The sequence below is a fragment of the Orycteropus afer genome, unplaced genomic scaffold (assembly GCF_000298275.1).
Source record: "Orycteropus afer afer isolate SDZICR_OR568_19922 unplaced genomic scaffold, OryAfe1.0 scaffold00644, whole genome shotgun sequence".
Taxonomy (NCBI): Eukaryota; Metazoa; Chordata; class Mammalia; order Tubulidentata; family Orycteropodidae; genus Orycteropus; species Orycteropus afer.
Genome location: NW_006922231.1, coordinates 593,202 through 609,612, shown reverse-complemented (window position 1 = coordinate 609,612; position 16,411 = coordinate 593,202). Strand labels below are relative to the sequence as shown.

Genomic DNA, 16,411 nt, shown 5'->3' with positions numbered 1-16,411 from the left:
CTTCCTTCCGAGGAGTGGCTGGTGGGTTTGAACTGCCAGCCTTCTGGTTAGCAGTCAAGTGCCTTAGGCACTATGCTACCAGAGCTCCTTCTTAATACATGCTAGATACTAATGGTTTATCAGTTATTTGTGTTACAAATCTTTTCCCAGTTGAGTATCCTTTTTCTTCTCTTCAGTTTTCATTTGATAAACAAAGGTTCTTAATTTTATGTTTTGTACACTTAAGAATTTCTCCCTTCCCCCAAGAGCATAGGCTTATTTCTTATGAAGATACTGTGAAAGTTTTATAGTTTTGCCTTTTACAGTGGTATTTTTCCCCCTTTATAAGGGTGTAAGAGATATGGTTTTGAATGATCTTTTCCTGTATGGTTAATAATGGGCCCAGCATTATTTATGGAATGTCATTTATTCCCCCCTTAATCAACGATCCATTCTGTCCTAAATTAGGCTTTTACAGATTTGTTTCTAGACTTTATAATTTGTTCCCATGGTTTATTATTTGATCCCTATACCTGCATAGCACTATCCTCGCAAGTCCTTGGTCAGATACGTTAGAGAAGGGTGTCATGGGGCAAATGCTCATGAATGTCCTGGCTGATTTTGGCCCTTTGCTGTTCGGTAACAAATTGAGAATCTGCTTGCAGAGAATGGAGAGAATCTAACATCTTTACAATATTTATATTGAAAATGTCTTTGAAAAATTTTTGGTTTTTTTTCCATCAAAGACTTGTATAACTTGCCTGAGATTTATTTCTAATGCATTTAATTTTGATGGTATTGTAAATGATAATTCTTCAAAGTTTTGTGAGTTTTATATAGAAATGTAAATATCTTGATATATTGAGTTTTTTGATCCAGCAACTTTGTTAAATGCTTTTTCAAATCAAATATTTTTTCTAAACCATCTGCAAATAATACTCCTTTTTGATCTTTATACTTCTCATGTATTTTTCTTTTATCAGGTTAAGAAACCAGATCTAATTTAATTTGCTAAGAGCCTTACGTAAGAATATTGAATTTTATGACTTACACATTTATTGAGATTTTACAATTTTTTCCATAAATCTACTTAGGTGATTAATTACGTTAATCTTTTTTTTCTGAAATTAACACAAATTTGTATTCCTGGGATAAACTCACTTTTTGCAGTGATGTATTAACTCTTTTATATATTGCTGGGCTTAGTATGCTAAAATGTTTCTAGGATTTTTAGATTTATGTTAATAAATGAGCTTGGCCTGAAAATTCCTTTCTGGAACCGTTCTTATCTAATTTCGCTGTTGAGCTCACACTAATCTGAAAACATGAGTGGAAAAACGTCCACACTTGTTCTTTACTCCTAGAGCAGTTTAAGATCAGAATGTGTCTCTCAACTCTTTGGCAGGACTTAACCTGTAAAGTCATCTGGGCCTGGTGTTTCCTTTGTGAAAGATTATTCATAACTGATTATATTTTCTTAATGGTCTGTGCCCATTAGATTTTCTTTGTTTTCCTGAGTCAGCTTTGGTAAGTTGACTTTTTCTAGGAATTCATTCACTTTATCTGAGTTTTCAAATTTATTGTCATAAAATTGTTCATAATATTATTTTATTAACTATTTAATCTCTGCAGCATCTCTAATTACGCATGATTTTTTCATTTTTGATTTTTATTTTTTGTCAGAGTTTTGTCTTTTACAAAAATTTTAATCTTTTCAAAGAACCAAGTTTTAGCTTTATTTTTATCCTTTCTATTTATTTGATAACTTATTCTATTAATTTTGTTCTTATAATTTTCTTCTATTTTCTTTAGGCTTATTTTTTAATTTTTTATGATTTTATAAAGGATAGACAGAACTTGAATTTTTAATTTTGATACAATTTATTTTGGGGACATTTCAGTACATTTTAAAGTTTATACTTGATTTTTACTAATGAATTAGAGATAGACTATTTTTCTAAATGCCATTGATCTTTAAAATAAATAAAATAAGTTTAATAATATACTATATTTATGTGCATTGTATCAGAAATCCCTAAATCAAAGAAATGTAATCCATTCAGGCACGCGGAATAAAAGATGCTACAGAAATCATCTTTGAGATGTCAAAAGATGAAAGAAAAGATTTCTACAGGACTATAGCATGGGGTCTGAACCGGCCTTTGTTTGCAGTTTATAGAAGAGTGCTTCGCATGTATGATGACAGAAACCATGTGGGAAAGTATGAAAACTTGTGATGCTGCATATTTTCATGTAATTAGGGGACATTTTTATAGAACTGTCCTTGTTTTTAATAGAATTGTGGTCAAGGCCTTAGAGTCAGCTTTGAAATACTGTTAACATTTTTATCTACCAAGTCCATGTGATTCTGGTGTAACGTCACTATACAAAGGACTTTTTTAGAATTTTGAATCTAAACTCCCCTATATAGGTTAGGTTTAATTCCTAATTTTATAGGTCTTTGTAGCTTTAATAGAGTAGCATAAAATGTTATAGTAGTGCTTAAGATTTAGGAAGTGTGAAAACAGTGCTAAATTGCTAAATTTATTATAACATGTTCTCTATTCATTCTTACAGTATAGCATTTCTTAGATTAGTGATTTATTCAAAATCAGAGTGGAGTATAATTACATTTCTGAAAAGAATGCATGAAATTCTAGTCTAGGTAGTTATAGGAAGGAATCATTAAGATTCTGCAATGCATTATATGGCATTACTAAATATTCTTAGTTCTTTTTCGAAATTTTAGATGGCATGTTTTGGCCAAGTGATACTGTCAAGTTACTGGTGCTGCTTTTCCTCTGTTCAGCAGTTTGCTAATGAGTGCACATTTAAAATCTGAAGGGAATTAAACTACATTCTTGTATCAATGGAGAAAGAGGAATAAAGGAAAAAAGTGGAGCATGAGTGACTTGTTAACTATTCATAACATTTCCATGCAGCACAAATAGTTACAAAGTGAAGGAGTCTTTCAAAATTAAAGGGGCGCTCCTAAAGAGAACACTTCATTGCCTATATTAGCAGGAATTTGTCAGATGCCCAAGTACAGTAGAGAAAGTGAAGAGAATTTTAATTTTTTTAGTACTTTGAGAGACTTTATCAGTTTGGTTTTAGTTCTGGCTTTTATAATATCACATGTAAGTCTTTAGGAATTACTGTGATTTTAGAATGCCTTGACCTAATTTTTAAATGAAGGGACGAGTTAGACAGCATAGAGGCAAATACGTTTGTTTTAAATGTTGAATCTTCCTAGAGAAAATTGTACAGGGCTTAACTTTAAAATGACTAAATGTATTTACTGTTTTTTGTTTTGTTTTTGTGGGTTTTTTTAACAATAAAATAGAAGCTTTAATTTTTAATTTTTATTCATTTTAAAATTACACTGGCTACTTTTTAAATATCAGTTTGCTGAGTGACCTAACTTTTGGCTTTGTAAGTGAAATACTGATTTTGTTTTAGCATTCCTGGTTCTAATTTGTCTTTTTAAAAATTTCACTAAATTTCTAGGTATACACCTGCAGAAATTGAAAAGCTCAAAGAGTAAGTTTTATATTTTTTCATTAATTCTTTTTTTTTTTTAATGTCTTACACTTCTGAACACTTTACTTTGAAAATTTTAAGAGATTTCTAGTGGACTGGTATAATTTAATCCTGCTATTTATTAAGTATAATGGAATTTCTGTTATAAAAAGAGTTTATCAGATCCATACTACACAGAGTAGCTATCCTTTCATATATAAATTCAATCTCCTCCTATTTGTCCGTTACCAGCAGTTCTTCCTCATATCTTTAAAAGGGGACCTAAAAGATATTAAATGGTCATTTTGGTGGCCTGAAGGCTAAACTGGGGGACCATATACACCAGGATCAGAGTGAGGGCTGTACTACATGGTGTAGTTTAGAATGTTGTTGTTGTTGTTATGTGCCGTTGAGTCAGCCCTGACTCATAGCGACCCCTCCTTGGGTTTCCGAGGCAGTTATCACTACGGAAGTAGGATTGCCCGTAGTTTAGAATAGTGACTTGGCAAATGTTTCATTGAATAACTGGGCTGAGTTACTACAGGCTGTTGAATCTTAGAAATAAATTTTGCTTTATTGAGTTAAGGTCATAAAACATGGTTTAATGGATTATATGGATCATGAAAAAAGTTGAGGGTACTTCTGGTTATTATGATAAAACTCTCACTCACTGCCGTCTCTTAGTGACCCCTCCTTGGGTTTCTGAGGCAGAAGTAGATTGCCCAGTCTTTCCGAGGAGTGGCTGGTGGGTTTGAACCGCCAGCCTTATGGTAGCAGTCAAATGCCTTAGGTACTATGCCACCAGAGCTCCCGGTTTTAATGATAAGGACCTGTAAAACCTGTTCAGATGTTTGAAGAAGAGCTTGTTAGGTGTATACTCAAAAGGGAAAAATCTGGGGCTTGCCTGGGAGATTGTGTCAGTAACCTGAGGGGAAATTTGGTCTTTTTTGAACACATATCCAAGTTATTTATTTCTTCTCTGACCCAGGAAAAAGGCAATTGCTGCCTGTTTTTTTTTCACCCACAGACAACTGTGGACCCCAAAAAAGGCCACACTTTCAAACTTTGGCTCTCAAAGTATTGCTGCCCACAACTTCCAAACCAGTCAAATGGGAAGAAGAAGAATGAAGAATAAATGATGAAATTAGAAGGGAGAAAACAGTTGAACCAAATGCTGATTGGCAGACTCTTGTTTTAGGCTCCGGATAAAGCATGGCAATGACTGGGCAACAATAGGGGCGGCGCTAGGAAGAAGTGCATCTTCGGTCAAAGATCGGTGCCGACTGATGAAGGATACTTGCAACACAGGTACTGTGAGTGCTCCTGGTGGCATTGTCTTACCAGTATTTGACCATCCTGCCCATTAGATACCTGCTTTCTCCTGTGTTCTGGAAAGAAATCTGTGTAATTACATTTTTGAGTTTTACTTTTTCTTGTAGCTTAATAGACCTAACTTGCCTTTTGTTTTGTGTTTTTGCATAAGATGGCATTGTTTACAGGGACACAACATCTCAGTTTCAAAAGGATTTAAGTCTTAATTTGTTCCAGTTTTATTTTTAAGTCACACATAGAGGAGATAATATTAATTTAGGTCCATTTGATGATAGTTTATCAGTTCATGTTTCTGAAAACATGTTTCTGTCTAGTTCTAGACAGGTCCCAACTTAGAAAGAAGCTGTGTTCCATAGACCTTTACATACTTTGTATATGCCAAACTCAGAATATTTTTGTCTAGAAAAAACTTTATGATTTGCGTTTCAGTCCTTAGGACAGACCACAAATGCCTATTTAAGTCTAAAGGTACATAAATGTACTGATGATACTATTAAACCAAACTTTTGTCTACCAACAGTGTATTTAGGATCTGTCACTGCCACTTACCCTTTCTGGGCTTGAGTTTCCTCTGAAAAATTAAGAGGTTCGATTACATGATCCCAGTTCATTCCCTTTTAGCCCTAATATTCTATTAAGGATCCACAATCTATGCTCAGCCTTTCAGTAAGAAAAATAATTTTCAAGTTTAATTTGGGCTTACAGGGAATATATTTTCAGCCCTCTCCTCTCGCCCTCCAGGAATGTTTATTGCTTAATCCCTCTACCATCACTTCTCCTTACAAGGCAATAAGAATGTAAATTCCAACAAATCTGCCATTCTGTGTTGTGACCAGCTAAATGAATGAAACAGAATGGCAGTTGCAGATTAGGATGAACCTCAGAGGTTGATGAAAGATGCTATGAGTATAAAACCCCTCTTGTTAGCATAATTTGGAAGAATGTTGGATCATTTCCCCCTAGCCAGCATGAGGGTTTGATCTGCCTACTGCCTTTCCATGTTGCTACATATTGCTTCTGATCAGGTGTTCTCTTCTGTGTGCCTTGCCATGAAATAGCACAGTCCCAGCGTTTTCCATTCATATCCTGTTAGAAGAGCAGAACTTTGTCTTAGATCCTTAGTATCTAGGATATTAAGCATGCTTAGCATGTAGACATCCAACAAATACTTGTTGAATGAATGTGTCTCTGCAAGCACATGTCGTTTAGGTGCTGTTGAGTTGGTTCCAAATCATAGCAACCTTATGTATGACAGAACAAAACACTGTGCCATCCTTAAAACTGTTGCTATGCTTTCACCCTTTGTTGGAGTCACTGTGTCAGTCCATCTCATTGAGGGTCTTCCTCTTATCCACTGACCCTCCAAGCATGAAGTCCTTCTCCAGGGAGTGGTCCTCTCCAACAACATGACCAAAGTACAAGAGGCAAAGTCTCACCATCCTTACTTCTAAGGAGATTCTGGCTGTACTGCATCTAAGACAGATGTTTGTTCTTCTGGCAGCCCATGGTATATTCCATATTCTTTGCCAACACCCTCATTCAAAGACATCAGTTCTTCTTCAGTCTTCCTTATTCATTGTTGAGCTTTCGCATGCATATGAGATGACTGAAAATACCATGGCTTGAGTCAGGCACAACTTAATCTTTGAAAAGACATCTTTGCTTTTTAACAATTTTAAGAGGTCTTTTTGTAGCAGATTTGCCCAATGCACTACGTCCTTTTTCCTGACTGCTGCGTTGATTATGGATCCAAGTAAAATGAAATCCTTAACAACTTCCATCTTTTCATCTTTGATCAGAGGTGCTTATTGGTCCAGTTGTGAGGATTTTTCTTTCCATGTTGTTGTTGTTGTTGTTATGTGCCGTCGAGTCTTTCCATAGTCTTTTTAAATTTTTCCAAAAGTTTTCAGTTAGTAATAACATAATGGGAGCTCTGGTAGCATAGTGTATAAGGCATTTGACTGCAAACCAGAAGGCTGGTGGTTCAAACGCACCAGCCAATACTCAGAAGGAAGATTGGGCAATCTACTTCCATAGTGATACTGCCTTGGAAACCCAAGGAGGGGTTGCTATAAGTTGTATCTGACTCAGTAGCAGTTAGCTTAATAACATAATGGAAGCAGAAATAGTATCCAAACCAAACCAAACTCAAGTAGAGAAGGTTAAAAAAAAAAAAAAAGGATTTTCTTTTTGTTTGTCTGCTCAAGCTCCTTAAGAAAAACACAAAGAATTTCACTGTACATGAATTATATCTCAATAAATGCATTTAAAATACATATATACATAGAACATACACTAATACAACAATTTCTACATGTACAATTCACTGACACAGATGACATGCAACCATTTTCACCTTCCTTTTCTGAGTTGTTCCTACCCCACTAATGTAAACTTAACTGCCTCCTAACTTTCCTATCTAATCTTTAAATTGCTGCTGTCAATTTGATATCCCATACAGATAGATCTTAAAAGATTACAAGGCTCAGGGTAGACATTTTTTGCTAGTTAAGCAAAACTATTACTTGGTTTTAAGATGTCAGGGGTGAACAGTACTTTTGATGAGTTCATCTGTAGACTGAAAACAGTTAAGATAAGAATCAGTGGGCTTAAAACATAGGTCAGTAGAAACTTCCCTAAATGAAATGCAAAGAGAAAAAAAAAAGAATAAATGAAACAAAATAAAAACAGAATATTTGAGAACTGAGACTGTTTTAAAAGAGGTAACATAAAAAAAAACCACAAAGAACATTTGCTGCTATTTAGTGGGTAAATGAGCTCATTTTGACCTACTCTGCTTCTTATTAAGCATGAAAAAGGAAAATGCATGAGTTTCTATGCTGTCCAAGACATCAATGACACTTACATAGCTGTTTATATGAAGGACTCAGTGTGACTTACTAGTATATAATTCTTTCCTTAAAAGAGTCAGCCAGTGTTTTCTACTAGGATTTTGTATCTTTTGTACCAAGAACCTTACTGGGCTAGTGAAGTGGAACCATCATTGTAGGTATATATGGTCTCACCACAGGATCATTCAAAAATAAACTACTGTATACTTGCTATCAGTTAATGGAAATGTAGGGTTGAATTTAATTTGTAAAAAGAGAAGGTAGCATCGGTAGTCTGGATGATTTTCTTTTTTCAGGAAAGTGGACAGAAGAAGAAGAAAAGAGACTTGCAGAGGTGGTTCATGAATTGACAAGCACTGAGCCAGGTGACATAGTCACACAGGGTGTGTCTTGGGCAGCTGTGGCTGAACGAGTAGGTACCCGCTCAGAAAAGCAGTGTCGTTCTAAATGGCTCAACTACCTGAACTGGAAACAGAGTGGGGGCACTGAGTGGACCAAGGACGATGAAATCAATCTCATCCTCAGGTTTGTGTCCTAAATTTTTTAATGACAGAAGCTGCTTAATTGCTGTGTATGTCTTGATTGACTTTCCTCTTTTGGTTTCCCTAGATTCCTAATGTCTGAAAAACATCATTTCCGTAGACAGCCACTGTTTAAGATCCTAAGTATTTCATATTGAGCTCTTTTTGTTTTGTGTTTGTTCCTTTTTAGTGGATTTAGTGCTCGTGCAAGGTACCAGATTGAAGGCGTGGAGACTGAAGGCCTCTCTATATCCACAGAACAGGTACGGCACAGGCAGCGGCAGTGCAGCTTTTCCACTGTCCCACCAATGTGCCTCAGTCCTAGCCAAGGGGATTGTGTTTAGGGTAAGAGGGTTATTCAGTCTCCATGCCCTTCAATCCATGGTTACTGTGCTAAAACTGCCAAGAAGGGGCTTGGTCTACAGTTACTTCACCCTCCTTAAAAGTAGACCAAATCATACACTTCCATTTCGTACAAATTCAAAAACAGCTTTAAGATAACAACCCTAAGTTTATTTTTTAAATGAGTTGATTTAACCATTAAAACTCAGTAACTCAGGCAGGGAAAAATACCAGCAAGAAGTTATTTAAGACATTGAATAGAAGCCATCAATTGTGGCTACTCCCTATTGAAAATCAGATCACCATGACAGGTAAAAGTAGAAAAAAGTGGATTTTTAAAACCCCAAATTTAGTCGTGCTACTTAATTGGTTATTTTGGTTGCTACTGGAGTATATTTTCTATTTTTAGTATCTTGATTTTAATTTCATTTTTAACATAGTTGGTTTCAACCAGTCAGCTTTATAAATGCAGAAGCTTAGATCCAGGAAAGAATTGATTAGTAGAGGCCACATTGAAACACTGTAGAATACTATACAACTAAATCTCTTCTTATCCTGTGCTAACCTTCAGCTCTACGCCTTTTCCTTCACAGTGCTTCACCTGATTCTAACCATTTACAGTTGAGCCCACTGGTTGTATCTTTAATAAAAGGCTGTCGCTGGTGTTATCTGTTAACTCTTACCTCTGGAAGCGGGTTTGCACTCCTGGAATCCTTCCCCATGCAACTTAACAATAGCATCTCATTGGCATAACCTGTCAGTGCCATTTATAGCCTTTGCCATTATCTGTAGTCAAAAGAGGGTTATTATGGTGAAATAAATCGATACCTAACAGATGCTTGTTTTATAACCTATAGGATAGCAGAGCTTGATGTAGCTGATGAGAATGACATAAACTGGGATCTCCTAGCTGAAGGATGGAGCAGTGTCCGTTCACCACAGTGGCTTCGAAGTAAATGGTGGACCATCAAAAGGCAGATTGCAAACCATAAGGATGTTTCGTTCCCTGGTAATGTATATCTGCTTTATAAGTCCTTCCCTTCCCTTACTATACTTCTCAGAAATTAGATGTTAGAAGTTCTTTACCCCAACTAAAGAGATACAGATTTTCCCTTAAACCTCTGTCCTGTTTCTTTGGGTAACTGTCTTTTCTTCCCCAGAGAAGAGATGTGATGTGTAATTCTCAAAGCACCTAAGATGAAAATAAACACATTTACACACATTCTTATGCTCCCACATAAATTATGAGGAGCAAACAGATTTTACATACATATTCTCATTCTGTACAAAGGTATATTTCTGAACACTTAGGTTTAAATACATTTTATGAGTTAAAAAATAACTCAATTTATTGTTTAGTGAAATTCTGTGGTGATTTGTTTTGTGAGACAAAGATTCTTTGTTAAATTCCCAATCTTATTTGTTATATAAATCCAGAGATCCTGAGTTGGATTTGTTAAAGTGAGGCATAGCATTTACCTCGATGAAAATGTGATTTAAAAAAAAAATACTTTGTTTATAAATCTGACATTAAAACCAGAAGACTTAATGAACAAAATGTAACTTGAACCTACCTAGATTGCACCATCAAGTGAGAAGATTAAAAACCCACTGCCATCAAATCAGTTCTGACTCACAGTGAACCTTTAAGACGTAACTCCCCCATAGGGTTTCAAGGGTGTAAATCATTATGGAAACAGACTGCCTCATCTTTCTCCTGGAGAGCAGCTGGTGGATTTGAACTGTCATCCTTTTAGTTAGCAGCCAAATGCTTTAATCATAAGGCTACCAAAAGCTCCTTAACTGAAAGAGGATTAGTGTCACTTACCATGAATAGTAGGCTAGGGCGAAGTCTAGAGTTAGCTTCTCTATTCAAGAACTTAATGGGGTTGCATATTACCATTTGGAAAAGATTAGATGCTGTATCTGGAGTTGTAAATAACACCCACAGTCAACTGATGAAGCAGGTATTCTTAATAAGAATTTTTTAAAGAAACTTAGGACATAGAAAATATCTTACTTCCATGTTCTTAACAATGTATTTTTTTTCATGCATTATAAATCTGAGATAGCAAGAACAGTAACACCTTCAAATTTCTCTATTTGTTGTGCTGAGTAATATCACCCAAAAATTTCAAGGCAAGCCATGGTTTCAAAGTATTTTAAATTATCATTTGATAAGATATTTTATCCAGTACACAATTATTTATTCCTCCCTCCTTACCCATCCCCCTCACCTCCTTTGCTGCTTAGATGGTGGTCTGTCAGAGAATCAATGTTATTTTTGTTTACCCATCTCCCTTCAGTCTTAATAAAAGGTCTTAAACAGTTACATGAGAACCAAAAAAACAACCCAACGCTTTTGGAGAATCAATCAGGATCTGGAATTCCAAACAGTAGTTCCAGTTCCAGTGTACAGCATGTTCAGATCAGAGTCGCCCGCTTGGAAGAAAACACAGCTCTCTCTCCAAGCCCTATGACAGCACTGCAGATTCCAGTCCAGATCACTCACGTTTGTAAGTGTCTGAACCTCAGAACTCCTTGCTATTTTTATTGATATAAAGCCTACATGATTTTGTTGAGACTTTTACACTTTTTCTTCTTCTCGAATGAGGATAGAAATTTACTGAAGTTTATGAGTTAAAAGATATCTAGTTTCTTATGGTTAGTTCAATTAATATTTGCCCACAGGATGGGTAATAGGAAGGAATCACAATCAACTGCCCAGCTATTATAAACCATCTTACATAGATTTTATGAAGAATTACTGATTAATATAAAACTACCTAAAATACAGTCCATCAAACAAGGAAATAAGAGTTCATAAAGTAGCAGGCCATTTATGCTAATTCACCAGAAGACTCACAAATGGGGAATGGATATGAGATAGTAGGTAGAGAACATAAGTTTTGTTGAGGTTATTATCTATTCTCTTCAATTAGAAAAGGCCAGTTTCCTATGGGAAACTGATATCCCCCCATTTTCCTTAGCCTTGTTGGCACTTCGGTGCTTAATGAAATTTTCAGAATTGAACAATCATTATAGGGAGAGGACACCACCACCACCCCTGTGGCATAGTGCCTAAGGCATCTGACTGTTAATCAGAAGGTTGGTAGTTCAAACCCACTAGCCACTCAATAGAAGGAAGACTAGGCAATCTATTTCTGTAAAGATTTATCTCCTCAGAAACCCAAAAGGGAGTCTCTGAGTTGGAATCGACTCGATGGCATTGAGGTTTTGTTTTTGTTTCTTTTTTTAAAATAGTTAAGCCAAGCTGAACAAACACATTTCTTTCCATCAGTCCTGAATATAGTCTCAGAAAAGGAATACCAAAACAAACCAGACCCAATGCCATTGAATGGATTCTAACTCATACCAACCCAGTAGGACAGAGTAGAACTGTCCTGTAGGGTTTCCAAGGCTATAAATTTTTACAAATGCAGACTGCCTCATCTTTCTCCTGCAGAGCAGCTGGTGGGTTCAGACCACTGACCTTTTGATTAGCAGCCAAATGCTTGAACCATTATGCCACCAGATCTCAGAACAGGAATATGAGGGTGAAATTCTAAGACCCGTGGTATTTTTTCACTTTCCTTTACCTGATTTAGTTTTTTGTGCCCATTGCTGTTTGCCTATAGAAAAGTCATTGCCCAATCACTGTGTTTTATTTTTAATTGGAGGGTTATTTGCATTTGAGGCAGCAGTCCTACACTTTACACATTGTTCAGTGTCCCTTGATCTTGCCCACAAAATGCCAGTAGTGCTCTGCAGTGATTATGACAACCAGAAAGGCCCCATACAGTTCCAAATGCATCCTGTGACATGATACTACCACCTCTGATTGAGAATCACTAAGAATCTCCTACTGGTATAATTAGCAGTGTGTATCTGTATATGGAATGGCTATCAAAGTACCTTAGAGAAATTTAAATTAATCACGACTATCTTATTCTCAAAGTTCTGATTTGAGTTTGGTTATTTGCTTTATCTTTCTCACAGTTTACTAGAGCATAAAGAATTTATTTTCTTTGTTGTTGTTGTTGTTATGTGCCATCAAGTAGGACCCAACTCATAGCGACCCCTCCTTGGGTTTCTGAGGCAATATCACTATGGAAGTAGATTGCCCCATCTTCCTCCCAAGGAGTGGCTGGTGGGTTTGAAGCGCCAGCCTTCTGGTTAACAGTCAAGTGCCTTAGGCACTACGCTACCTGTTTTATTGTCTGAGAATTACAAAGCAACTGAAATTACTAGTCCACATAAATATACAGGTACTCTTGATTGTGCACTGGAGACTGTTACAGTTTTTTTGGCTATTAGGTATACAGTCCTATTGGGAAAATAGCAAACATTTCATGAATGGTACCTTAACATTCATTCACAACATCAGTCATTTAATTTTTAAATAATATTTAGAATAATTTTATTTCTTCAATCAAGAAACGGGAATAGAGTGAGAGTTTTACAACCTATCCATCATTCTTAGCATTCTAGCTAAAAATCTTTCAAATGTGTCATCTTTTATGCCAGGGATCAGCAAACTTTTTCAAGCCATGTATGTCTTTCTGGGATATCTTTTTATTTTAATTTTGCTTTTATAACCACCCCTGGTTATAACAGCCAAGCACTTAACCACTGCACTACCAGAGCACCTGGGAAACAAAACAGCCTTCTCACATTTATCCCCTGTATAGAGTACTCACCCTTGATTTAGGTTATTTATCTGGAATCACATCACATTATTTTGGGTTAGATTTTAAGAATCCATCAAATAGTAAGAATAACATAAAACAAATGCATTTCAATGGGTAAGAGTGTCACATTCCTTTCAAGTAACAAATGTTGTAGTCAGAATGTAATAAACTAGTAATAAACACAAAATATGAAAAGTCTATTTGAAATAATATTTCACATGCATTTACTATATGTGCCACTGGAAGCACCTTAAGACTTCAAATTTCTTCTATTCTGTGTAGATGCTGCTCAGGTTTAAGCCTCAATTGACTCACCTATAAAATGAGATACCATCTGATTTCCAAGGTGCTATTTAATCTCCCAAGTGTAGTTTTTTGAAATAATTCTATTACGTATGTTCTAAATGTTTTTAAAAAGCACTTTTGATCTTTACAACTATATGAGGCAGATAGGTAGGAAAAGAAAAGTACAATCTCTGAACTTTAGCTTGGATTAAAGTAAATTATTTGCCCGAGTTTACATTGCTAGGATGTAGCTAGAACTAAAACCTAGTGTTTTGGTACTTGCAAACCAATTATCTGTGTTTATCAGAATGTCCAAGAAAGTTGTTTGTTATTTTTTTAACCACATTCCTATCTCTTTGCAAGTCAGTCTTAGTGTGTTCCTCTTACTTCCTTTTTTAGAAACTTTATGAACTATACCAGTTGGCAGATCTTTTCTGCAAGGAACTAGATATTAAATATTTTTAGAGTCTGTAGGCCAGATGCTCTCTGTAAAAACTACTCAGTTCTGCCATTGTACTATGAAACCAGCCATAAAAAGTACATAAATGAATGGGCGTGGCCATATGCCAGTAATAAGCCCACTGCTCTCGAGTCATTTCCAACTCATAGTGACCCTACAGGACAGAGGAAACTCTGCCCCATTGGGTTTCCAAGGCTATCAGTCTTTACGGAAGCAGATTCTCATCTTTTCTCCTGTGGAGTGGCTAGTGAGTTCACACCGCTGAGTTTTTAATTAGCAGCAAATGCTTTAATCACTGTGCCACCAGAGCTCCCTGTTCAGTAATACTAGGTATTAAAAAAAAAAAAAAAAAAAACAGGCAGTGGGCTAGATTTGGCTTGTGATACCTTAGTTCTGAGACCCCTGATCCATACCATCCAGGTAAATCCATAAGCTCTTTCATCACTGTATAGCTTAAAAAGCTTAAATGACTTTAGGTTTCCAGGCAAATTAGTCACTATTATATTGCCTTCAAGATAAATCTGTATTTGGTTGAGCATACTGGAGAAATGTAAATTTGCAAAGTGTTTTACTTATTTTTGTCCTTGTCTTTACCACAGCTTCAACAGACTCCCCTGCTGCCTCTGTTGACTCAGAAACAATAACACTAAACAGTGGAACACTACAGACATTTGAGATTCTTCCAGTGAGTAATAGATACTACATAAAGTTGATTTTGGTCATTTTCATGCATAAGAAAAATCAGTTGGAATAGTTTTTAGGAATGCTATCATATAAGCAACTGTATAATATATATCCGTTTGTTCAAAGCCACATGGTTAGAAGACTAGGCATAAATCAGACTTCAACCTCCGTAAATTAATGTTTCTCCTTCCCTGTATATGAACCAGTAATTTGCTCTTTTTTTATACACAAAAATGATAGTGTTGATGTGTAGGATATATATACTGTGAATTTGTTGAATCACAAATTTTAGGGGTTTTTTTGTTTTTGTTTTTAAACATTTCACCTTGGTTAACTCGAGAAAAAGGGGACAAAATTTATGAGTTATTAAACAGCATTCATTGAGTAAAATATAATCCTAGCCATTAAGAATCCAAAATGTAAAAGTCTCAATCCTAAATGATACTGCCACTTTGGGGAAAAAAATTCTCAAAAAGTTAAAAAGAGAGTTACCATATGACCCAGCAATTCCAGTCTTAAGAATGCAATCTCAGGTGTATACACAAGAGAAATGGAAACATATGTCCACACAACAGTTTGTATATGAATGTCACTAGTTCACTGTCAGTTAACCAACTTTTCAAATAAGAATCCTTTTTCCTTCAGCTGAATGTTGTTATTGCTGTGTGTTTTCCCTTAATATTAAAATTTTTAAAAAAATTACACTAGGAAAATCTGCTGAAGTAAGTAAACACTGCTAGTTGTGCCCCTTCAGAAATGTGAAGTTTTGTTTTACTGGAAGATTACTACTGAGAAAGGGTAGAGGGAAGACAGGTGTGCTGAGTGCTGCACTGGCAGCAGTGAGTCATTGAGACGACCATAGTACCCTAAAACAGATAGGCTGAAATGAGACCATAGTAGTGCTTGGGAGTGAAAAATGGGTAAGTCTTTGTTAAACCACCAGGCTGAGAATTAACTTATAACAAGTAAACAATAAAGAATACTGCTACCATTTGTTTTATTACCTACTTGTATAATATCTTCAGTCTGTTTTTGGAAGATCCCTGGCTGATACAAACCATTTGTGCTTGACTACTAACCTAACAGTTGGCACCTTAAACCCACCCAGTGATACTGAAGATGAAAAGCCTGGTGATCAGCTTCCATAAAGATTATAGCCCAGAAAACCCTATGAAGTTCTACTCAGGAATATGAGATCATCATGAGGCCAAATCCACTCACTGACGTGAGGTTTGTTTTGGGGGTATTAATTTAATCAGTAGTGCTAAACTACCTTATTTTTCTTTTTCCTTTGTAGTCTTTCCATTTACAGCCTACTGGCACTCCAGGTACATACCTACTCCAGACAGGCTCGAGCCAAGGTCTTCCTTTAACTCTGACCGCTAGTCCCACAGTGACCCTGACTGCCACTGCTCCTGCTTCTCCTGAACAGATCATCGTTCATGCTTTATCCGTATGTTGCACTGCATAAATTCCTTGATTTTTCTAGTTTACATAGAAGACTAATAAATGTCACTAGAGATTTTTTTTTCCCCCCTAGTTTATGATACAGTAGAACCTATGTGCCTTCAATACCATTATCTCTAGGAGAAAAATAGACTGCATGCTCAGTTCAACTAACTTGAGTACCTGTTAGGAACTGGGATTGTTGTTATTGTTGTTGTTATGTGCCGTTGAGTTGGACCCGACTCATAGCGACCCCTCCTTGGGTTTCCGAGGCAGTATCACTACAGAAGTAGATTGCCC

The 16,411-nt window shown here is 36.0% G+C and overlaps 1 protein-coding gene across 1 annotated transcript in view; it reads left to right on the top strand.

Moving 5' to 3' along the window:
- The window catches only part of DMTF1 (cyclin D binding myb like transcription factor 1), a 41,662-nt gene that overhangs the window by 23,435 nt on the left and 1,816 nt on the right, over positions 1–16,411 (top strand). The window contains exons 6-13 of the mRNA XM_007956626.2: positions 2,043–2,200; positions 3,487–3,519; positions 4,697–4,806; positions 7,979–8,207; positions 9,403–9,554; positions 10,852–11,061; positions 14,581–14,666; positions 15,963–16,118. Coding sequence (XP_007954817.1) covers positions 2,043–2,200; positions 3,487–3,519; positions 4,697–4,806; positions 7,979–8,207; positions 9,403–9,554; positions 10,852–11,061; positions 14,581–14,666; positions 15,963–16,118 — 1,134 coding nt within the window. The remainder of the gene's footprint in view (positions 1–2,042; positions 2,201–3,486; positions 3,520–4,696; positions 4,807–7,978; positions 8,208–9,402; positions 9,555–10,851; positions 11,062–14,580; positions 14,667–15,962; positions 16,119–16,411) is intronic.